At 54.0% G+C, this 24774-nt stretch overlaps 1 protein-coding gene across 3 annotated transcripts in view; it reads right to left on the bottom strand.

Annotated features, from left to right (window-relative positions):
- Positions 1-24774, bottom strand: part of SMG6 (SMG6 nonsense mediated mRNA decay factor) — a 107427-nt gene that overhangs the window by 52587 nt on the left and 30066 nt on the right. For all 3 annotated transcript variants that reach the window (XM_065694829.1, XM_065694827.1, XM_065694828.1), the window contains exons 11-12: positions 2261-2377; positions 1603-1771 (exon numbers count right to left, since the gene is read on the bottom strand). In XM_065694829.1, coding sequence (XP_065550901.1) covers positions 1603-1771; positions 2261-2377 — 286 coding nt within the window. The remainder of the gene's footprint in view (positions 1-1602; positions 1772-2260; positions 2378-24774) is intronic.

Here is a 24774-nt window from a genome sequence, read left to right as displayed (position 1 = left end):
CCAGGTCATGCCCAAGAGTGGAGCTGGCTCCCTGCTGTTCATCACTACACACATCCAGGGAAGCTCAGCCACTGCTATTCCAGAGTCCTGGACCACTAACACCCATCCGAACAAAAGGTCTGGGCTGGAAGAGCACCATGGATAAGACAGAGCCAAAGAGCACCAGGATGGAGGAGCTGGGAGCCAGCGTGAGGAAGGCTGCCCATGCCCTGCAGTAAGGACACAGTGGGGCAAAAGGGGCTGCTTGCTCCTTCTCCATGGAGAAGGCAAGATGGGGAAGCAGCTGGGCCTCTCCTACAAGATGAAGATCCTCATTCCTCCATCAAGCAAACCTTGTGGAGTAGAGCCCTCCAACCCATGCCTGCTGCTCCCCCACCACCACCTTCTTCTCCTACCCCATGGGACGCACAGGAGCCGGCACCTGATCCACAGGGACACAGCCCCATGCCCTGCAGGAGGGGGGAGGCAGGCGCCGAGTGCTGGCTGTGCCGAAGCCCATCACAAATTCCATCTTGGCTGCCCGTCGCCAAGGGCTCGGCGGCGTCTCCCTGCGCAGGGAATGGGGGGGATTGGTGCAGGCGGCTTCACGTGACAGATCCCAGTTGGAGTTCCTGCCCAAAGATGGGCAGCAGTTCACATGAGCAGGCAGCGGTCCCACACCGAGCAGCCGACAAACAGAAAACAGACTCCATCTCCACAAAATGAGGCCCAGAACTTCCTGTGTGAGATTTCCATTTCCTCAGCCAAATGAAAAAGAACTGGAGTAAGAGGCAATAAACCGGGAGAGCGGGACTGGACCTGACGCACGGAGCGGGGACCCATTAATGGTTAAGCCACTTTGCTGGATTACTCTTAATGCGCCTTTCCCATCACCCTGGGTTCTGGCTTCTTTGGATTAACAGTAAGACGTGATTTCAGGCTCTGGATCCGGAGTACCGGAGGCAGATGGAAAATCCTGCGGGAAAGCAGCTACGGAGCATGCTCAGACACTCTTTTGCATACTCCATACTTGGCCCCTTCGCTTGATTTTCTGTCCAAAAATATGCAAATTGCCTAGTCCGCATTATGGACTAATGGGCTGGAATGAGCCAGTTTGGAAGATTAACCCTTCTGTGTGGTGCAGAGGTGGAGACAAGCTGGTTCTGATGCTGGAGGGAGGCCACTTTTGGAGCTCCAGGGGCAGACAGGCTGCTCCAGGCCAGCCCAGCCTGACCAAGGTTGGCCTCATTCAGTCAAAAGGCAACAAAGTGCTTATGCTGGAAATGGACTTCCCTCTCGTAGAGGGGAAGGTCCTGCCTACCTGCAGGGCACGTAAAGGAGATGTATCCCAACAGAAGCAGATGCACATCCTGAGTTGAAGGCAAAAACAGGCCATCTCCTAACACATAGAAGCAAAGGGCACCCACCAGGCCCCCTCAGAGACAGTTCAGCCCCATCCAAGCATCGATGAAGAAGTCATTGTCACCAAGGGTGACAATTCCCTCCCAAACAGTGCAGTGCAGTGAGCCTCCAGTGCCACAGCCAGGAGTAAGCACGAGTAAAGGGGGAAGGTGGCACAAGGAGGTAGCAGGCACCAGAAGACAGAGCAGAGGATGCACGTACTGTTTGGGGAGCTCCAGAGAGATCGGAGGAGGATTCCATGTGTCCGGGTGGCCGAGCATCCAGTCCGACCAGACCTTCACACTGGGGAGCAGCTCCTTCAGGTCCTGGGGCAAGGCAGAGACCTTGATGTCGTCCTCCTCATCCTCCTGCTCCACGTCTTGTGGCTGAACTGCAAATACAAGATGTGAGAGCTGAGGAAGCTCAACGCAGCCAGGAGCCAGGCTCGGGCAGCGACTGGGGATGCACAACACTGATCCCAGCATCCCAGCCTTGGATGCACAAGGGAACAGCCACAACCCACAGCAAGCACAAAGACAGATCTGTTCTCCCTAAACAGACAAGCCGGGGGGAAAACTGGGATGTCTGTGATCCCTTTTATAGAGGGCAGTGGGGAATCCTCCTCAGAATCCTCACAGAGGGAGGATTCTGAGGTCCCACTTTTGGGAAGGCTGGCTAAAAGCATGCCTTAAGTCAAATTCCAAATGTTTCTGTCTGTGCACACACATCAGTTTTCCTGCCAGATGATCCAGCCGTAAACTGGGCAGAACTTGGGATGCTCAGGGAGAACACAAGGAGAGGGGAAGGGAACAAGGGACTGAACCCCACCAGGCTGCCTCACGGGCAGCTGCATGGATGGCTCCTGCACGAAACCCCTTACCTGGCATGCATTCCCTCAGCAGGCTGGTGCACCTCCTCACCAAGAGTGCAAACATGGAGAGCCCTAGGGCTGTGGCCTGCTCCTGGATGACAGAGCGGCAGTCTTCAGAGACACACTCTAGGAGACAGAGAGAGGGTTCAGCGGGGAGCAGGTCAGATGCTCCATCATCCTTCTCCTTTGCAGCCTCCCTTTCTGCATCCTGCATGGAGCAGGGATGGGTGATTCCCACCTCACACCTGCCCTCAACCCAATTGCTCCATATAGAGGAGGAAAAAGGCGATGAGTAGCTCTGGAGTGGGAAGAAGCTGCAACCCCACTGCCCACATCATGCCTGACCCACCCCATGGGCTGAGCCAGCCTGGTCCAAGCTGACACTGGGGGATCCCAGCACAGAAGCTGCTGCCTTCCCCCTGAAGGAGGGGGCCATGTTTAAGTGTTAAAAGGGTAATTAGCTGCGTGTTTGATCTCTGTCCCTGCTGGAGTTTGAACCTCAGCAGTTGAGGAGGGGGCTCCTCCCATTAGTTCACCAGTCACACAACAGCTTGTCAAGAGAGTTTAATTGAAGCTGTTACTCAAGTAGATGCCACACGACCACAGCTCTTCCAAACAGAGCCGGCTGGGAGCGAGAGCAAATCCCCCCCGGCACATCTACACCCAGCCAGAAACCACTTCTGAGGCTGCTGAGAGCAGCAGGGAGCTGCACTGGGGGAACTGCCTGGAGCTGGTTCCACTTACCCAGGCCAAGAGCCCCTGGGCATGCCAGGCTGCCTGCGCTTGCCCAGGCACCGCGCTGCCTGCTCATAAGAGGCTTTAAAGCCTTAGGGGCAGCCTCTGCCCTCCAAATCCCCTCTGCCCCCCAGTTCACGTCCTCCTTTGAGAGCAGCTGGCTGGGGGCTTCCCTGGAGGGATGCAGGGAATGCAAACACCTAAGTGCTGGCTCCAAATGGGTGCCCGTGTGAGTAAAGCTGCGGCACCAGGATGGGGAATGAGAACAAGGAGATGGCGTTGGAAGGAGGAGTCCTGTGATGTGGCAGGCCAGGGGGTTTTGAGCAAAGGGCAAGAGAACTAAAGCAAGACACTGAGACCCCGTTGCTCCCAGGGCTAGCGAAACATCTGAGGTGCAGAGAACAAACAATAGGGTTTTAAGTGCAAATTACTGCAGAGCAATGGGGTGGGAGGTTAAAAACAACCAGGAAAAAGCTAAAAACCACCTAGAAAATACAGGGAAAAAAGGGAAGAAGATCTCTAGGCTTGATTTGGGGCAGTTCTTACAGCTGGCAGTGATTTCAGCACCCAGTGGGGAGCCCACTGAGGGTAACCCAGGGTGGCACCAAGGAGCGTAGTAGCAAGCAAGGGCTCCCAGAGGCAGGGCTGAGCTGGTGCCGCAGAGCACTGGTAGGAAGTGCCGTACTGCAGGGGCTGTCAGCTCTTGGAGGAAACATAAAACTAAAGATGTGACCACTGTGGGACAGTAAATCTCTTTCATGAAGCCTTTCCCACAATTAAGAGTGTCAGTCCCAGTGCTCTGGCCATGGTCCAGTGCAAGAAATTACAGTCGTCTGCCCCGCGCGCCCTCCTCCCGCGCTAGGGCGAGATCATGGAATCATGGAATGGTTTGGGTTGAAGGGACCTTAAAGCTCATCCAGTTCCAACCCCTGCCACGGGCAGGGACCCCTTCCACTGGAGCAGCTTGCTCCAAGCCCCTGCGTCCAACCTGGCCTTGAGCACTGCCAGGGATGGGGCAGCCACAGCTTCTCTGGGCACCCTGTGCCAGCGCCTCAGCACCCTCACAGGGAAGAGCTTCTGCCTAAGAGCTCAGCTCAGTCTCCCCTCGGGCAGGTTAAAGCCATTCCCCTTGGCCTGTCCGTACAGGCCCTTGTCCAAAGCCCCTCTCCAGGTTTCTTGTAGCCCCTTTAGGTATTGGAAGGCTGTTACAAGGTCATAAACACTGATGTAGTTCAGAGATCGAGTATAAGTGCTGAAGCAATGCTCTGCAGTGGCCATGTCCAGGCTTGGAACCAGCACCTCAGCCCTTCCCACTGCCACCAGCAGCTCCTCTTGCAGGCTACAAGCTCCCAAACAACATTAAACAACCAAAAGAGAGTAAAAATGTCCCTTGCACATGAGCTGTCACAGCGACAGCCATGTGCGACCCGCACTACAGCCTCACCTCCAAACATCTCCTCTTGCTACGCACACCAACCACATCCCCATCACCTCACACCCAGCTTGCACAAAGCCACCGTGCTTTCATGTACCACAGGATGCTCAGCATTGTACAACCTGAAAAGCTGCCCATGTGCAGGTAAGAGGGACAAGACACCCAATTCAAGGTAATTTCCTCATGGTTCCATCCAGCTCAGCTACTGTGGACGTTGTCATCTCATCATTAAATTACACCAAACTCCCCCAGCCAAGCCTCATCCCAAGGGGGCTCCCCCAGCTTAACCACCTTGCAGGGAAGGACAAGCATCCCAGTGGGTGCTTGTTCAAGACCCCTGAACATCCGCCAGCCCTGCCAGCAACAGCTCTTAAGAGCTTAATCATAGGACAAAGAGGAAAGAGCCATAAATCAAGAGAAACTTTCTCTTTGTGCCTTTCACCACGTTCCTTGGGAGGCGGAAGCCTTGGATTTCATGGAGCTGGGAGCTTGGAGCCAGTCTGCTATGGCTTGGGAGAGCCCAGGCTGCCACAGGACACAGTCAAGGTGAGGGTATGAGCAAAGGGTTCATGAAATTGGGGTGTTTAGATAGAGCTTGTGGAGTGTTTTGGGCGATGGGCAGTAAGGGAATGAGCTCTCAGCACCCACAGCAAGGTCCAGCACCCACAGAACAACGTGTCTGAGCCCACACTGGCACTAAAACAGATGTGTTGAAAGGGGGGCTGGAGCAACAAAACTGATGTGGAGCATTGTAATGGGGCATTGTAACCTCTGAGTCATGCTGGTCATGCATGGTGCATTAAGACATGAACTACGTGGAAAGAGATGTTCTTGGAGGTTGGAGTGACACTTGGATGACTCCTGACCCTGCAGCTGAGCAGCACCTGTATAACCTGGGGACACCACTAACAAGAGCAGGCAGAGAGATCCTGACCACCCAGGTCAGGGCAAACCCTGGCATTTCCCCATATCCACAGCGGGTGCAGGAGAAGCAGAACTGCAGCATCGGGTCCAAAGGCAATCCCATATCCTGTCCCCACAGGCAGTCACCAAAAGCTTGGTTACCAGAGACACGTTCAGGTGGCATCGCTGGCATCCCATCAGCTAAAGCTGCCACTTCCAACCCTGAGACCCCAGATCAGGCTGTAAGCAGAAATGCCTCCTTTATTCCCACCAGTGATGCCACACAGTCAGGGGACAGCGCAGAGAACAGACAGGGATCACATGGAAAAGAAGGTGCCACAGGGAGAGGCGATACTCCACAGGAAACTATCCATCACTACACCAGGCTGTGCACCACCAACCACAACACGGTCCCCCTCCACCTTCTCTCCTTGCAACGGGGCAGACACGTCCTGTTAACACCGGCATCAGCTCAACAGCTCCTGTCACCACGTCACCTCCCAGCTCCCGCCTGCGCAGCCACCCTGTGAACCGGAGCACGCAGCTTGTTGGAGTTACAAATGTCACCTTTCAGCGGTGCCATCGCCATCAAAAGTGATGTCGGGGGTGGGGAGAGGAGGCACCAGTACCTAAATAACTGCTGTTAAACCACAGTATAAGCTCAGGGCTTTGGGACTTGCAGCTAAGACTGACTTGGGGTGAGCCCTTACCCTCATGTGCTGCACCACCACCTCCTGGATCAAACGGAGCCAATGGAACCACACTGTGGTCACAGCAGGGAGCATTCTTAGGCCGGATCTGCTCCTTGGTCACTTGTAGCCCCACATCGACCGCACCAGCAAAACTCCTGAGGTACATGCAACACTGCACAGGGCTAGAAAGGAGCGGGCAGAGTGTGTTAAAGGAGGAATGTCATCAACCTGACCCAACAGGCTGGGTAATGCGCATTACCCCACACTTTATAGGCTTGAATTTGCCTCCAAGACCTGTCTTTGTGCACCAGGAAAATAAGTGAGAGCATCTGCAGCACCCCCCCTGCAGATGTCCGGGCTCCAGATGCTGGACATGAGCTCTGTCTTATGCAGGCAGAGCTTTGAGCACCGTGTTATGAAGCCTGCCTGACACAAGCCACTCATAAGACCCTTTTCCAGTTGGCTCAGGCTTTAACTATGGGAGCTGAAGTTTCCATGCTGGGTGCCTGTCTCAGCCTGAATTCTTCTGGAAGTCTATAGCCAAAAGAGTTCAGCTACCTGGGAGAATGAGGCAAGGAAACAAGACAGTGCCTTCCCCTTCCCCTTGTGTTTGCAACATCCCACTTACAGCCTTTTCCTTGCACTGATCTAGCAACTGCAAATCCTGGAGAGGGGATCTGCGACTTTGCTGCAGAATAACCCTTTTACCAGAGAGTTTTCCTGCCCTGTCCACACTTGGCCAAGCTATAAACATCTGAAACACAGCAGTTTTTCCATATTCACCAGGAATTCACTGCGGCAGCTAAAACCTTCTAAGGTTTCACCTCCCTGAGCATGCTCCATCTTCCTTACACCTCACCTGTGCTACACGCAGCAGAACAACCGCCCTGCTCCCATCCAGCGCACGGGGACCTCCAAATGTATGTCCTTGTGCTAGTACTGCTGGTTGTGCAAGCTGGAGATGGGACCCAGCTTCTTCCAATGGAGCCCAGGCTATGTGCTCTGAAGCACAGGCCAAGAATGAAAGGAGGGAGAGGGGATGGGATGGAAAAGATGGAAGTTGATGAGCATCGGACTGCGAGCACAGAGGAAAAGCAGCTGGGAAGCAGGGATGGGTGGGTTTTCTGATGCTCAGAAACCCCTCAGAGCTGCAGCAGAGTCCTCCTGTTTCTCTGCATGTAGGAAAGAGGAGTTCTTCCCCTCTCCAGCTGGGTCCTGGTTTGCTCAGAACAGGCTGCTTGGCTGCCAGGAGGCAGTTTCCTCTGCACAGAGCCTGCTGCAGCGCCCTCTGCAAGCATCTACCTGGGCTTTCAGCTGCATCCACTCAGGGGCTGCGAGCTCAGCTCCGACCCAGGCTTTCTGCAGCCCTAAATTTCACAGGGAAAAGGGTGCTTGGGGGGCGGGGGGGGGGGGGGGGAAGAGAAAGAGACAAGAGAGAAAAGGGACTTTTCTGTAATGGGGAGAAACTGGTGCTTCTCCGAGCACGTTATATCCATGGAAAACATAAACCAACTGTCGTCAAAGTCGTCTGAGCTCAGGAAATGGAGCGGCCGGGAGAAGGCTGCCATGTGGCCGGATGTTATGTATTTCTAATTAGTGCTATACATCTTTCAGCAGCGAGTGTCCTTTTGCTGGGAAACACAACACGCTGCCCTTGTTATTGTAACTGTCAGAGAGTGCTTAAACAGATAATCTCCAGGAAAAGTGATAAACACATCCCCTCTCCCACTAGGGTGTGCAAAACAGCAATGCCAAACCTCTCTTAGGGCAACGCAACCAGGCACAGGAAACGGGAATGGGAAAAAGAGCAGGCGATGCAAAGGGACGGCCGCCTCCGAGGAGAAGGATTTGCTGGAGGAAGCTTCTCCGGTGCCATGTGCTGAAGGAAATCCTGCAAGGGACAATCAGGGCAAGTACAGGCCACGTGGCCCCAGCCAGGGGGGTACTCATGGGGATGGGATAGGGAGGCTACACATGAGGGTTCCCAGCTGCTCTGCTCCAAGCATGCTGTGGGCAGCAGTGGAAGCCAGCCCCAGCAACCCCTGAGCTCACAAGCAAGCAGCAGACGGGCTCCTCCATCCATCCCAGCTAACACAACACAAGGAGTGCTGAGTCTTTTGCTGTTAAACACCAGCCAACAAGCGTTAGAGTCTCAAAGGAGACCTGATTCCTTTGATTCAGGCTGCTCCAGCCAAGGGTCAGGAGGACTCCAGTGAGTGTTTCCATGCTGGCCTCTCCATCCTAACCTGAGCTGCGGCTCCAGGCCGGGAAGCCTGGAGCAGTGCCGGCAGCAGGTGGCCCCAGAGCAGGCAGAGAGAGCAGCAGGGATGTGCTTTGCTCCAGAGGAGCATCAGATGAACCCACTTTCCCTGCAGACATAGTAAGGGACCATAAGAACCAAAAAGCAACAAACAGGTCTCCAGATACAGTCCCAAGGGTGATGTAAGGGGCCAGGCAGGCGATGCAGGAGGTGGAGGAGCTCGGTGAGTGCAGTCCTGAGGGCGAGTTGTGCCTGAGGCTGATGTGTCAGCAGCTCACAGCACAGACAACTGAGTCACCAGCCAGTGCTGCCCTGTGGGGCAGGAGACAGAAGCTGCTCACCCCTGAGCTGACACCACCTGAGCACAGCCCCTATGCTCTCTGACTGCTCAGACACACCAAGCGTTTGCTTTCCCTGTGAGTCACTCCCTGCCAGACGCGGCGCTGGCAGGGTGCAGGGCAGCCCACTGGCATGGGGCTGTCTGCAGGAAGAGGGTGAGGAGCTGCTCCCACCCGGTCCAGCCTCCCTGTGGTGAAAACAGCACAAAATCAACGGGAATACAAAGCAGGAAAACAAGGGGGATGCTCACAACTGTGGGGCATGTTCCTGACATTCCCTCGCAGCGGAGCTGTGAGTCATGGGCACTCCTGGTTCTCCATTCCCAGTGAGTCACACACGCACTCATCTGCCCCCAGAAGAGCCTGGGAAGATGGAGACACTCGCTCAGGTTTGCTGAATACCCTGCAAAGAGCCTGGGAATGATAGGTAACATTCCTGGAAAGACGCTCCTTGCAGACAGTCACAGAATCCCTGAGTGGCTTGAGTTGGAACATCCAGCTCCAACCCCTGCCACAGGCAGGGACCCCTTCCACTGGAGCAGCTTGCTCCAAGCCCCTGCGTCCAACCTGGCCTTGAACACTGCCAGGGATGGGGCAGCCACAGCTTCTCTGGCACCCTGTGAAGGCCAGGGCTTGTGCTGCCCTCCTGGTACCCTGTGCCCTCCTGGTACCCTGTGGCTGAGCTGGACAGCACCACCTGCAGTGCACAGGGCTGAATCCCTCCCAGAGCAATCTGGATGGCCCTAATCCACCTCTCCACTCCAGCCTCTCCCCATGGAGAAGCAGGAAGACCCCGGGGTGAAGGGGATCAATGCTGCAGCACCCAGACCCGGCAGCACTTGTTTTCATGCGTGCTCAAAGCAGCCGGGGCCGCCCAGGAGCTGCAGCTCCCTCTGCTCTGTGCTGAAACCTCGTCTTGTCCGAGGGAGGGAAGGAGGGAGGCCTAGGAGGTGAGGAATGCCGGGGGCCTGGGGAGGATGGAGCAGCTCTCCCTGTGGAAGCCATTAGATATTCAACACTTCATTTGTTTCCAGCCGTCCTGGACTGCAGCGCTGGGCTCTAGGACAGGAGGCTCTTCTCTGACGTAACCAGGAAGCAGCTGCAAAATTAAGGAATCCCTCATGACATCATAAAAAAGGGTAGATGGTTTACAGGGGAAGGTATAAAAGTTAATGACAAATTCCCACCCGAAGCAGCAAACCTGCCCGAGAGCCACAGGGGAAGCCAGGCTCTGCCTGACACCAAGGGGCTGCCTGCCTAAAGGGGGCCAGCTCCCTCCGGATGAGCCAGGAGCTGCCCATCCCCATGCCCGAGGCTGGACCCTTGCACCTGGGGTGTGATAACCAGCTCAGTATATCCTTCCTGACCCCGGCAAACAAGGCTTGGGGCTGGGCAAAGGAATGACTTGACTTGTGTGCTGGGGACTGGCCAGGAGTCACCGACAAAGAACATCATTGTGGAGTGAGCCAGGAAGAGACACTTCTTCCTTTCTATGGGGAAAGCAGACACGTGCACAGAGTGCCCCCAACACCCCGATTTCTGCAGCTCTGGAAGACCAATAGGTCCTGCAAGAGGGGTTCAGAGCAGTGGCACACTGCCCCTCCCCTCCATGCAACCCAGGCTAGCACAGAGAGAATGACATTAGCCTCGAGGACAAGCCCAGAACCATTTCCACTTGAAAAGGGAAAAGGACAGTGGTTTAAAATTAACTGCAGCCTTTTCCAGGAAATATCAGTGGAAAGAAGCAGCCATTTTTAGAACTGTTATTCTCAGAAATTTCCTGAAAAGACCCATCAGTCAAAACACAGATTGAAGCCATTTCCACTTGCACTAAGCAGCACGTCGGAGCAATCCCTCCGTGCTTGGGGTGCCTGACCCAGCTTGGCAGGGTGCTGCCCTGCACCCCCCAGTCCCAGCAAGGCTGCAGGAGTCAGTTGTGGATGTGAAACACCCCATGGAGTGTCAAACACTCCTCCAGAAACACATATGCCTGTGTTTTCAGTAGCTACATTCACACTAAGACACGCCAGCCCCCAACCATGACAGCTGGGGTAAAGGCACCTTCAGTCTCACCCACACTGGTAAAGCCTGAAGAATCATCAGTGGAACTTAATTCTCAAGCACTGCCTTCATCAGAGCTGCTCCAAGGGACTGAGGTGATGTTCAGACTTCCAACACAGGCACAGCAAAACCTTCACTTGCCTCAAGAGCCACTGGTTCTGCTGCTAGTGACTGACACTGCATGAACCTGACCTGTATGGCAGCTAAAAGACTGGCAAACCCACACGTCCATCACTCCTGGCTAGCTTGGAAGCAAGTCTGTCCCTCCAAGCTGGCAAGCCAGCGTGCATAGAGCTCCTGACCAGCCTGGCACCAGCTGTCTGCTGCTGCAGAGGGAATATTTGCCCTTAGATGCACAAGCAAGATGGGACTGGAGTGGCTGCAAGGGCCTGAAGGCGAGCAGGGTTTGGTACATGTGAAGGACATCGGGATGAAACAGGGAATACGGCACCTAAAGAAGTAAAGATGTGGATGGCAGGGGGATGGGAACTGCACAACCTTTAAGGTCCAACCCAAATTGTTCTATGATGGAAACGCTGGGGCACTGCAATGCTGCAACCCTACACGAGAAACCCCCTGATGGCCCCATCCTCTGTCTGCAGAGCTCTATCAGCCTTTCTTGAGGAAGCCAGCTGCACAGCCAGAGCCCTGAACCTCACCCCAAACAGGGCAGGGAGGAAACCAGGCTCCTCAGCACATGTGCTGGAGGGAACATGCTGCCATGGGAGCCCGGCTCGGTGCTACACAGCAGGCATGGCAAGCTGCTACTAGCATCCCACCCAGGAGCTGCATGCGCCCAACCATAATTGTGTCAGATGTTATTTACAACGGGGGAGGAGGTGTGAACAGGGCTTCCCAAGAGATTTACTCGAGCCCGGAGTGAAGTTGTACCAGGACAATCGCAGCAAATAAAAGGCAGCCTTTTTCCACCCTCTCCATGCTGGAGGTGGGCATGTCTTTGGCAGCAAACGCAAACAGACAGCCTGGAACATGCCTCCTCTGGTGTGAACCTTGGGGAGAGCTTCAAGCTTGGAGGGAAAGTTAATGAGAGAAAGCGCCTGCAGACAGGCACATTTGGAGAAAGCAGCCCTTTGATGGGGCAGGAACAGCAAAGTGCTGAGCTTCCGTTTCAACACATTCCCTCCTTTGCTGCTCTTCTTTCTACGGCTTCCAGAGGGCCACTTTGCAAAGCAAATGCCAAAATGGAAAGCAAAACCCATGGACCCCCCCCTCACTAAAAGGTCCTCATTGGATGCTGCAGGCCTGAAGTCCCTCCTCACCTCCTGCTCCAGCCCCTGGCCACCTCCAGTGTCCCTGGGTAAGGCCAGGGGCATCCCCAGCCTCAGTCACACAGCGCAGCCACTGTGCCTACAATAAAGCTTACCTAAGACTTTCCATTCTAAGACCCGGGGTTTAGTTCCGAAGGACTTTGCCAAACTTTAACCATTTAGGCTGCAATCCTTCGTGCCAAAAGCTTTCTTCAAGCTGAATTTATTGGGAAAATTTCATCTACAAAGGTTGAGGCATTTGCCAGAATGAGGTTAGGGAAAATAGATTGTTCTTCTCAAGTTAAAAAGTCTTTGACCACTGCTGTGAAATCCCTCTCACCTTCACACTTTGGAGCAGGAACCAGGAGTCTGGCAAGGAATGGCGACAGGGTCTGGACGTGCCTTCTGCCACCTCCATCCACCCCTGCTTTGCCAAGGTGGGAGCCTATGGAAAGCTGGGTGCTCGCTATCAAATAGCTCTCACGTGCCACTCCAAGTGATGTACCAGTTGGTTCATCTGCTTGGATAGACAAGGGAAGAAGAAGGGGCCCCCAGCACACAAGGGACGTGGAGCTGTTGGACTGAGTCCAGAGGAGCCCACGGAGATGCTGGGAGGGCTGGAGCAGCTCTGCTCTGGAGCCAGGCTGAGAGAGCTGGGCTGGGGCAGCCTGGAGAAGAGAAGGCTCCTGAAGGGGAGACCTGAGAGCAGCTCCAGTGCCTAAAGGGGCTGCAGGGAACCTGGAGAGGGGCTTTGGACAAGGGGTGTAGGGACAGGCCAAGGGGAATGGATTTAACCTGACTGAGATGAGCTCTTAGGCACAAGCTCTTCCCTATGAGGGTGCTGAGGCGCTGGCACAGGGTGCCCAGAGAAGCTGTGGCTGCCCCATCCCTGGCAGGGCTCAAGGCCAGGTTGGACACAGGGGCTTGGAGCAAGCTGCTCCAGTGGAAGGGGTCCCTGCCTGTGGCAGGGGTTGGACCTGGATGAGCTTTAAGGTCCCTTCCAATTTAAACCGGTCTGGGATTCTGTGATTCAGGTGGACACTGGAGAGGGAAAGGCAGGCCAGGGAAGATCAGTATTTATGTGTCTCTCACTTGCTGGCCACAATGACATGGAGATGCTGAGCACCCCTGCTCCAAGTAGGAACAAAGGCAGCTCCCGAGGATTATGTTTTTCGGAGAACTCCATCTCCTGCATCTCAAGGTGAGCAGTCAAGAAACTAGAAAACCTGTTCTCTTCCTTCAGCTCCATTCTCTAGCTGGGCATGTTAAGAGATACCACACAGAAAGCCATCCAACCCAGAGATGTTTTAAGACAGAAGCCAGTGAGTTTACTCTATCTAATTATTTGGATCTGAACCTTCCAGCTCTTCCTGCACCCCATGCGGCACAGAGCATGATGGTAACACTTCATCAGCGACCTCTCTGTAAAAGTCCCATGTGAAGGGAAAGGAATTTTACAAGCAAAAGGACAACAGGAAAATTGAGCCCAGGATCTCTTTGCCACGTCATCATCTCATCTATCACAGGAGGCCTTATCTGCGTTCCACCACACCTCAAGTGCATGGGAGTGCTGCTGAGTGCCGGCTTTGAGGCTCGCTGGGTTTGGAAACAACCCCTGACAATGGTCGTGGAGAGGACACGGCCACGTTCACCCACCTGAGCTCTCGGGGTGAAGGGGGACCATGGTCTCCTGTGGAAATCTGGAAGGAGATCTGTGCCAAAGGGAGGTTCTCCGGTGTCAAGCGAGCGATTCCCTGCGGGAAGGGCTGAGACCACAGGCAAAAACCCACAGCACGCAGAGAACCCATTCCAGGAAGTTTAACATCCGAGCCCTCCTGTTAGCAAATACGATCTCAGTGCTCCAACAGCTCAGATGGAGCCGGAGCCTCAGGTCCCCAAACCCCGTTCAGACTGCAGCACACTCACCCCAGCTATTGCCCCCCCCCCCCCGCCACAGGACTCAGCAACTAAAAAGCCTGAACCTTCCACATTCATTAACAACCATAAGACATAACGGGTTTATGCCAAATTCCTCTTTCCCCCTGTGATTTCAGATAGGATTGGCATGCCCATGAAGTTCCCTGAAGCTACTGTTGCTGCACCACTCCCAGTGGGCCCATCCACAGGGAAAGGCTGCACTGAAGGGCAATGGGGTACCCGAGCACCCTTTCCCTTTGCTGTTACACATCTCCTGCGCGGAGAGCCCGAGGGATCCTGCTCTCCCATCCAGCCAGCGCTGTGCTGTTTCCTGCAGAGAGTTGAAAACCTGTTGTAGTTCCAAAGTGAGCTTCGGTTTCACTGCAAGCAGCAGCTCCGAGCCTCACAGTTACTATACAGCCGAATAAAATAGGTTTTCATAAATTTAACGCCAGCATGTCTGTGTTTGGAAACTTTGAAAATCCATGTTGTATGGTTTACTGCACTGGAAAAGGTGCCAACAGAGTTTCAAAGGAAGGGAAGTGTATAACTGTTTCCTTTCAAATGCATTTTCCAATGGGATCCATTGAGGGAAAAGGCTGGAACTAACTAAAACATTATTAAAAACTGTTATGAAAAGAGACAGAGAGATGGAAAAAGATAGACAAAAACTCCAATACACAGCCGAAAGGGAGGGAGGGAGACAGGCAGGAAGAAAGGGGATACGGGCAGAAAGACACTTTGGGTGGGGAAAAGCGGGGCGAGACGGGGAGTTTGAACTGGCAGTCGCCCTTCGTGGTTTCATAGTGTTGCAGATCAATTGATCAGGATCTCAAGTGCTGCTGGCCCGGTGGCACGAGGCTGAGACCACAGAGCTGGCTGCGAGCGCGGCGCTCGCGAACTGCTGACCTTCACTTTTCGACCCAAAAATATTCCTTGGGAAACAGTTCCCCCCAGGTTCCAAGCCGAGCTGCCAAGCGAAAAACAAGCACTCCTAACCTGAAGCAACAGCCTTCCACCAAAGCAACAACCAGGACTAGTAACCTGAAGTAACTCCCTAGTCTGATTCAACGAGCGGTAACCCAGCGTGACATGTGTGCAGGGGCTTGGCTCTTCCCTATTCCCTGAGTGGAGCGGTGAATTCTCCAATCGCTGACACCAGGGATGCAGGAATCAGCCCTCGCACTGCTCCAATGTGTTGGCCATGCTTGAGCTGCTCTAACAAAGTCTATAAATACCAAAGTGATCGGGTCCATATAGCACGGTCACAGCCCGGGTCCAAAAACCACCGCTCCAGCTCTGGGTTTGCTGCCCTGCAAGCAAAGGGGGAACAGAAAGGGGATGAAAACATCAAATACTTCAGTGCCCTGGACATCGGGAGGCTGCCAGGGTCGGGGCCCGGCTGGGAATGGAGCCGGATCTCTGCTGCTCTGCCAGGCTTCAAAGAGCCAGGCTGGGGGTGGGCAGAGCTCGGCATGCGCCTGCAGAGCTCCAGGCCTGTGGTTCTGCGGGGTGCAGTAACCCTGGGCTGTAGCGCACATGTCGAGGGATGAAGGGGGGAAAAAATAAACAGACAGACAAAAGAATGAGGATGCTCTGCCAATTCCAATTGTGCAGCTTTTAGTTTAAATGCTTATCAAGCTGAGAAAGAGCAGAGTTCTTGGAAAACAAGGTTTCCTTTCTTCCCATGCCAGTGTCAAACACCCTCAAGGACGGGTACAGCAGAGGCGCTCGCTGCCGGCCGCTCTTTCCCCAGCCGCTATCCCATCCCATCTGCTTCGGGAAGGGTCTGCAAGGAACAGCCTTGGGCTTTCTGCTGAAAAGATCTCTGATTTTTAGGAGGTTTTTTTATTAATCTCCAATCTGGCTGGGTTCAAATTATGGCCAATTCCCCACCAACACTTCTGGCTAATAAAAATCAATTTTTACAGGCCCTAATTACTGCTTTCGCTGAACTGCTCGACAGGAAGCTGAAAGGCTGCAGCTCTCCAGACAGCAGCAGACAGTAAAAGCAAAGCACCCGTGAGTAAAGCTACAACAGCGAGTGACTCAGAGGAGCCGAGCCGCCGAAGGGGCGGGCGCAGGGGGGGACGACACTCGCGCCCGGCTGGAGCGTGAGACACATCAACACACTGTGCGCACGGGTCGCCCGTCAGTCACAGCACCCACTACCTGTGACGCCAAGGCTGTTCCCAGCGGCCGGGATGCTCCGCAGGGATGCTGCGGATGCGAAGCACTGAGCAGATTATATTTGGAAAGGGCTGCATCGATCGAGTGCGGGTGGAAAAGAGAAAAGAGCTGCTTCGCAGCACGGCTCGGGGACAGGGGATGGAGAGGAGGGGGGCTTCGGAGCCCAGCTCCCACCTTTGGTTCTCTCTGTTACAAACGCAGTTAAATGAAGCAGGCAGAAATAGAATCATGGAATGGTTTGGATTAGAAAGGACCTTAAAGCTCATCCAGCTCCAACCCCTGCCACGGGCAGGGACCCCTTCCACTGGAGCAGCTTGCTCCAAGCCCCTGTGTCCAACCTGGCCTTGAGCACTGCCAGGGATGGGGCAGCCACAGCTTCTCTGGGCACCCTGTGCCAGCGCCTCAGCACCCTCACAGGGAAGAGCTCCTGCCTAAGAGCTCATCTCAATCTCCCTTCTTTCAGTTTAAAGCATAGCAGGAAGGTAGAAAATTCCTCTCAGAACATGAAGCATCCAGCCTGCTCCCAGCTACACGCACAGCCCCACCGGCACAGCACAGCCCCAAAGGCCTTCCCAAGCATGAAAAACAAGCAGGAACCCACTCAGTGACTGCAACCCACAGGCATCCCAGCCAGCGAGCTCACCCCATCCCCGCTGCTCTGCGTGGCAGCAGGGAACACCTTCCCTAGAGCAAAGCCACCAGCCCAAAGCACAAACCGGGGCTGCTGGAGCCCTTCGCAGCCGCGCAGGTATCCCGGCTCAGCTGGGGAAACGCTGTTCTGTGAGATTGATTAATTCTTTTTCCCTTTCTTAACCAGGATTACTTTAATTTTCGAGGCCTAATGGAGTCCAGCTGCGATGGGGAGGCAGCGCTGCAGTAGTACAAAGACAGACCTTTACACGCTGGTGCAAGCTTGTACGACGGCGAGCGCGCACACACACAAAGCCCTATAAAAAGGATGCACTGCAGCGGGATATTTTTAGTCTTGACAATACAGCACTAAAAATACGACTTTGCTAATACATCACTACAGAAGTATTCCCAGTGTCCATTCAGGAACGGGTTTAAAACATTTATTTTTGTTTCCTTTTGCAATGGTCAGAGAGGAGGGAGAAAAATAGAAACTCATTGATAAGAGGAAACGAGAGAGACATGAAAAATTGAAAACTACCTAAAAGCTCATGGAGAGGTTTATTTTATTAGTTCTTAATAAATATCTTGCAGATTTCCTCAGGAAATACACCAGATCACATGTAAAATAGTTTGGTACTGATGTCAACTGTGTCAGCATATGAAATCTATTAGGGTGAAGCCACAGCAGGGTGATCAGCGTGCTGAAAAACTGCACGGCACAGAGGCGAGGGGGGGCGGGGGGAATCTCACGGCCCTTCCAAATTCTTCGAGAGGTAAAAAAGTCAGCCAAGACGCAGAGAGAGAGAAAAAAAAGATCCCACATCCTGCTTTGCGCTGCCAGCAATGTGAAGTGCCCAGAGATTAATTCTATGTCTGGCCTGGAAATGTGACTTTAAAGCATTGGAGGAGGAGAAAGGAACGAGAAGGCCAGGCGAACCGGGACTGGCACCATGCCACGGACCCCCCCTCCTCCTTCAAACCCTCCTTCCCAAGCCGTGTTTCAACGTAGACAGCAGTAAACCCCAACAGACAGCAGCTCCCGGGGCTGCCAGGGCCTCGCACCAGCTGGGGCGCGTCTCCTGCTCCCCGTGCAGATGGACCCGAGAGCATCCCTTCCGCTCCTCCTGCTCCTCCGAGACACACACCAGCCCATGTGGCAACGGTTTGCTGGTTGGGGCCCCCCGAGCGGGATGAGCCCCGCGCTCTCCCAGCACCAGGCATGAGGTCTTCTTGTCAGACCTTGGCTCCTCGGGCCCTGCTCGGAAGGGTTTCTGCTGTTCCCAACCCGCCTTTGGCAGCCGGCGCCTCCTTCTCCGTGCCATTACCCGGAGAGCAGGCGCTGCTTACGCAAGACTGCTCCTCTGCTCCTGGGTCTGGTGGAGAAGTACTTGGAGTTCACCAAGGCAGGGTCAGGGGACCACACGCTCCCGGGAGGGACAGGAGAAGGGCGAATGAAGATATCCCGCAGCCAAAGCATCTCCCAACCCACAGCAACACTCTCCTGTCTGCCTGTTGTCACATCCCGTAGGCTGAGGGACCTGAGAGCGCACGCCAAGACCAGTGCCAACCTCAAACAAATCACTCGTGCCCTCACCATGCAGGTGTCACCCATAAGCCAGCCCTATGGTCAGCTTTAACCACATCCATCACAAGCCACATGAATCAGCATTAAAAATAACCTTTAAATCAAAAGAAGAGCCACATATCTTCAGTGTCATCACACAGGCAAGGTTAAACTGCCCCAATACATACTGGCTCTGAAGCTGGACTGAGCATCACGTTACCAAGGCGACTTGTGAAAGTCACACTCAAGTCCTCACCTTCCTCCTGACCATCAATGAGTACAGGCAGAGCTGGTGCTGCCAGGAACCTGCTGTTCGGGCACACACGGTCTCAGGCAGACCCTAATCAGGGAAAATAAAAGGTCTCCATATATAAACCTGCTCCGGGTCACCTAGTCCCTGCAGATGCACTTGGGAGTGGAAACATGGCCTTGGTTATGCTGCCATTCCTGATACCAGCATTAAGGCAAGAAGGGATCCCAACAAACCCCTACGGGCGCTCACTCCCAGCTGAAGCCCCACGAGCACCAGGCACCCAACTCACTGAGAAGCTGCAGCCCATGAGCAGGGTGGATTAGATCAGATCTTGAGAAGCTCTTCCCTGTGAGGGTGCTGAGGCACTGGCACAGGGTGTCCAGAGAAGCTGTGGCTGCCCCATCCCTGGCAGTGCTCAAGGCCAGGTTGGACACAGGGGCTTGGAGCAAGCTGCTCCAGTGGAAGGGGTCCCTGCCCGTGGCAGGGGTTGGAGCTGGATGAGCTTTAAGGTCCCTTCCAACCCAAACCATTCCATGATGCTATGACAGAGCTGGCAGGGGACAAGCCCATGGAGCAGCTCCTATGAAGGAAGCCACCCTGACCGAGCTGGCAGGCTGCATGGGGCATGGGGCCGGTAGCCCTCCCTGCCTACACCTGGCAGGTTATAAAACAGCCCCTCAAGCTCAATCAGGAGTTTTACAGCTTCACAAAGCAGCATAATTAGCCTAATTATACAATGTTCTCTCTGAGAATTAACCAGAAATACAGTAATTGACTCGGTGCTGCTTAGAAGCACGAGGAAATCAAAGGCTCAACGCACATTAAAGAGTCAGAAACATCTCTTTAAAAGCGAGAGGATTTCCTGTCACGCTGCAAACATCTAAAGCTTCAGCAAAGCCGCTGCACCTGGTGTAACCCCACTCGGGCTCCCTGGCACCCCTCTTTCTCCAGCACCAAAGCAGGGGTGAGGCAGAGCCTCAGGACAGCAGCCTCAGGCACCTCCTTACTCATTTTACAGCAGGACACATGGACACTTTGTGCCAATGCTCCATTTCCTGCCTTTCATTTCATGTAGCAACGCTGCTTCTTCATCACAATCGTGGTCTTGCTTCAGCGTTCATAGAGCTGCTCCATGCCAGCATGAAAGCCCCTTCCAACCTGACCTCGCTCATCACCAGCCCTGTCCTGACTTGCTGCCGGGGCTGCTGAAGCTTGGCTCTAAAGCAGACTCGAGCTTTGTGATTACAAATCATTTCCCCTCTACTTGTTGCCCTGAAATGAGATCTCGGTATCAAGCCTGCGTTGGGTGGAACAGTTTCAAGAGCAGGCGTAAGGATGTGCTTCTGACAGGCAAAACCAGAGCCTGCTCATCCAACCCTACTCAACAGGGGCTTTTACTGCCCTTTGGTTGGACTGCAGGGCCTGACGCATCAGTAAGCACTTGGTTCTGCTGGCAACCGTCCCCTTCCCTGCCACCAAGCCCCGCTCAATCTTTTGCCTCCGAAGCCAAGGTCTAGATTTCAGAAACCTGACCTGCAAGTGGAAATTCCCTGCAGCGCGTTGAGTATTGCATCTCCTGCTGGCACTTGTGGCAAGGGGAAAAGGAGTCACAGGGCTTTCTGGACACACGTTTCACTCAGGAGTCTTGCATCAGAGGGCAGAAGCCAGCAGCCAGGAAAATAACTCCAATTTACGGTAAATAAATCCCCAAATATGTGACAATCTGCCTTTTAAACAGGAAACAGAGGGGAATAAGCAAAGGAAGACTTTGGTCTAAACATTGCTGCCACCAGCCTCAAGAGCCCAAGAGGGAGGCTCTGAAGACACGTCTGGCCCAGAAGTGTTTTACCTGAACTCTGCTGATGTGTCTCAAGTCCAGGACAGTTTCCTTCCCTAAGAAGAAAGGCACTGAGAGTTCCAGGCAACTGTGCCAACCTCCAGCATTCCCAACAGGCTCTGGAGGGTCGGCTGCCACCTCCGGACACATGCCGGCCCCTCAGGACACCCAGCTCAGCACAGGAAGCTGTGTGGCTATGGAGATGAGCAATGCAGGTATCACTCCCTGTGATGTTTCACCCTTCCCATCCTGCTCGCCCTGGGCACGGACACAGTGAGTAGCAGACATCACTCAACAACAGGTTAAGGATAAAAGCCTGTTGGCACAGCTCAGCACTTGCTCTAGAGCCTCTGTGCAAGCCAGGCAGTGTGGGGAAGGATGGACACCAGCAGCCCTGCTCTGGGTTTCCTCTCCCGATTAGAACTCAAACCTGAATCAGACTGGTTTGGGTTGGAAGGGTCCTTAAAGATCATCCAGTTCCGTGCCCCAGGAACACCTTTGACCAGATCAGCTTGCTCAAGGCCCTGCCCAACCTGGCTTGAAGTGAGTAAGACCAGCAATGTGAAGAGAATTTAACATCCAGTTCCTCCAAACTTAAGCCTTTGGGAAGCGTTCAGTCTTAACACCACCTCGCTGAAGACAGCACTGCCCAGTCTCAGAGGGAACCAGCACACCAGGTGCACACTGATGAGGTCAGTTCAGACACTTCAGTCCACACTTGCTCCATGACCAACAAAGCCCTAGAGGAAGGCAGCTACAACACTGCTCAACCCCATCCTTGCACCAAGTGGGCTGTTTGCATTACAGAGTCCCCCAGGCAGGTGGAGGGACCTCAGGCTCTGCTCTTGATGTGGCACAGCACTGCAGATGCTCAGCCTCCCCAAGACACAGCCCTGCAATACATGATCTTCACCAACCTCCCCAGTGCTGTGCCCATGTCCCACAGAACTCGAAGGTACCAGCTGGACTCTGGTGAAGCACATATTTACCATGCAAAGAGGGGAATTCAAGAGAAAAGGCCTGAGTTCTGCTCTCCACACAGGGAAAGAACAAGTTGCTGCTTCTGCTATCTACAGCCTGAGGTTTATGAAGCTTTGCTTTGTGTCTAATTTTAAAACCACCAAACCAAAGCAAACCATCCACAGCACTGCTTTATTTTTAAACCCAGTCAAATGCACTGGACTCCTTTGCTTTCAACTCCCAGCACCTTTTGTCTGTTCCAATATGCAAGATGTGGTTAGAGCTTCATGAAAAGCCATTGAGATGTGGCTGCAGCAGAAGAGCGGTACCTGCTTCCGCTGAGTCTTTTTCTGATGCTGCAGTTAAGCTCTGGCAGCAAAAGCTGGGTTCAAGAAACCAAAGAAGAGCTGTGGAGATGGTCAGAGGTGAGGTTCTGCTGGGGGCAGACACCACCAGCAACAACCCGGGGGATATTTTAAGGGTTCAGGCTTCAGCCTGCAACCAAAGCAGCTGTGGTCAGCAAAGCGAAACGCGCTCCATCCGTGCGCAGGGTGGCAGTGGAGCAGGCTGCTGGTTGCAAAGCAAAGCCTGATTTTGGGGGCTGGGGGTTCTTTGGGTTTGATGCCTCCTCTCCAGCCAGGCTGGAGAATACACATCCAAAAGGGGTATTCCTGTACCTGTTTAGTTAGCTTGCACTAAGCTATAGATCCTTTGTGGTGTCTATTGAGAGCTGGGAGTGATGAGCCTCTCAGAAGCTGGTATAGGTCTTGGAGCAGCGAGCAGGACCATGCACACTAGCAAACCCTTGCAAAGGCTGTAGTTAGCAGATGCTCACTGTGTAAGAGCAGCTCTCTGTGAGCCAGGCAGAGTATGTCTACACCCAGTGGCCTGTGCAGTACTGACCTACTCTACACTGGTGTGGCGGTGCAAAGGGGACAGACACTGCTCTGAACCCACTGCAGGGAGCAGGATGTGAATCCTCCCTTTCGGCACAAGGTCTCCCAGCAAACTCTATCTCACATGGAAAACCCAATCATGTTCCACTTGAGAAGGCAGACCAAGGAGCACTGACCCTGCCACACTACCTGCCCTCTTGAACCCTCCTTTGACACTGGGACTGCTGCTCAAGCGGCAGCTTTTCCTCCTCCTCCATCAGCCTCCAGGCTGCTCACCCAGCTTCCCGCTGGTTCAAACACAAGCCACTTTCCCAACCCTCAGCTAAAGCTTGGCCAGAACCTCCCTGTGCCTCCGTGCCCTGACTCTGCTCGGCCCCAGGGGGATGCAACTTCATTCCCTCCATGTGCTGAGGATGCACATATGGCAGCCCCCTCCCCTCTCCACTTCCACCTAAGCCCGACCTCCTAACAACCTCCACACGGCAGGACGCGCCTGGCCCGCGGTGCCAGAAGGCATCCAGGTGCTGCAGCCTGATGCTTCACACCCACAGCCAGGCAAATTTGCTGGGATTTCCGGGAAGTGTCTCTAGGGTGCCCCGTGCTGCTGCACCCCCCAACTTTGGTGAGCGCTTGTTTGGAATGCGGGGCCATTGGGTGGGGGGGGGGAAGGAGAAGAGAGGGGAAGTTATTCTGGTGGTGGCCTATGAATAACATCCAGTGATTTATAGGAAGTATAATCCAATAATACAGTAAAATAAAACAGTGTGTCTGAGATGGGTTTGATTCCAGGAATTATAAAACAAATTATTAAAGAGAGAGAGAGAGGGAGCCTCAGAGAGGCCAGATCGGAGTAAATTGGGCACAGATGGGGCTGGGGGGGGGGGTTCCTCTCCTTCTCCCCTCACTGAGATGCCCCTGCCGCAAGCACGGCTTCAATTAGGCCTTTCACAAACCAGAGTTTTATTTCCCCAAATTAGAGAATTAAAAAAAAATTAACATTCTTGGCGTGTTTGTGGTCGGGATAAAGGGATCCAAACTTCTCCCCGAGTCGCTTGGTGCAGATGGCTACCAAACTGTTCAAACGGGCCACCCCACTAAGGTCCTGCCACAGCCACAGCCCCCACTATGGCCTATCACTATGCCTACGTGATGATGGAATGCTCTAGTAACTGCATGTCTTTGCCATGTACAGTGGGTACCCATCCCCTGGGTGGGCCCTCCTTGCCCCATGGGTCTGAGGTCTCCAAGAAGCCTTTTCCCATCTGGAATGCTCCCAACAGGAGGTCAGAGGGACCCTTGCTGGCCACACACCTCCTGCACCACGGGGAGAGCGGCTCACTCGGAGGGATGCTGTTTGATGCGGAGCAGCAGGGGAAGCACTTCATGTGGGAATTCTTTGGCTTCCTCTGTCAGAGGAAACAACAGAACCAATCCATCTCCCAGGGTCTGCCCAGTGCTGCCCGGCTGCACAGGCAGCTGAGACCAGCTCCAACGTGCCTGGTGCTGGCCCTTGGGGACAAGCACAGCTCTGCTGCCTGCACTGAGCAGAGACCGTGGGGCTGAAACCAGCTGAAACACCCAAGGGCACCCCAAAAAAGGCTGAAAGAGCTGGGCTGATTCAGCCTGGAGAAGAGAAGGCTTCTGAAGGGGTGACCTTAGAGCAGCTCCAGTGTCTAAGGGGCTACAAGAAACCTTTGGACAAGGACCTGTAGGGACAGGCCAAGGGGAATGGCTTTAACCTGCCTGAGGGAAGACTGAGATGAGCTCTTAGGCACAAGCTCTTCCCTGTGAGGGTGCTGAGGCGCTGGCACAGGGTGCCCAGAGAAGCTGTGGCTGCCCCATCCCTGGCAGTGCTCAAGGCCAGGTTGGACACAGGGGCTTGGAGCAAGCTGCTCCAGTGGAAGGTGTCCCTGCCTGTGGCAGGGGTTGGAACTGGATGAGCTTTAAGGTCCCTTCCAACCCAAACCACTTTGTGATGCTGTGATTCTATAAGAGCATTTGGCAACCTCACACAAATTGATTTACAAAGAAGTGGCATCCACCAGGAGCCAGAAACACACAGGAGGACACACCACAACTGCCATATGGGGGACACACACCAGGGCAGGGACATCCCTGAGGGACCACAGCCAACCCACACCACAGCAGAAGAAAATGAGTAAAAAGCAAAGAGCAGCAGCATAAAGCATTAACACACGAGTCCCCTACCTCCCCTGCTGCCTCACTGAAGCAATGGGGACAGACAGAACACCATCTACAGCAAAACCAGGGGAAGCAGAGACTGAGATGAGGCAGGACTGGTATTTAAGCCTGAGCAACAGGGAGGAAAGGTGTAGCTGTGAGTACATGTTGTGTTCACAAACACAAAACGCTGCAGGAGTTCCCCAAGTCAAGACTGTTTTAGTGGCAATGCTGCCCCACAACTGCTAGCACCACTGCATCACAGCACGAGGGGTTCATCAGGCACCAGACACAGTGCAAGCAACAAGTTCACAAGTTTCTCAGGACTAACTGTGGCTCCTAAGACCTGGAAATACATGGATGGGAGGGAAGGAGCAGCTATCCCTGGGGAAAGCTACCC

The sequence above is a fragment of the Lathamus discolor genome, chromosome 14, assembly GCF_037157495.1.
Source record: "Lathamus discolor isolate bLatDis1 chromosome 14, bLatDis1.hap1, whole genome shotgun sequence".
NCBI classification, from domain to species: Eukaryota; Metazoa; Chordata; class Aves; order Psittaciformes; family Psittacidae; genus Lathamus; species Lathamus discolor.
This window is presented reverse-complemented; position numbering and strand designations above follow the sequence as displayed.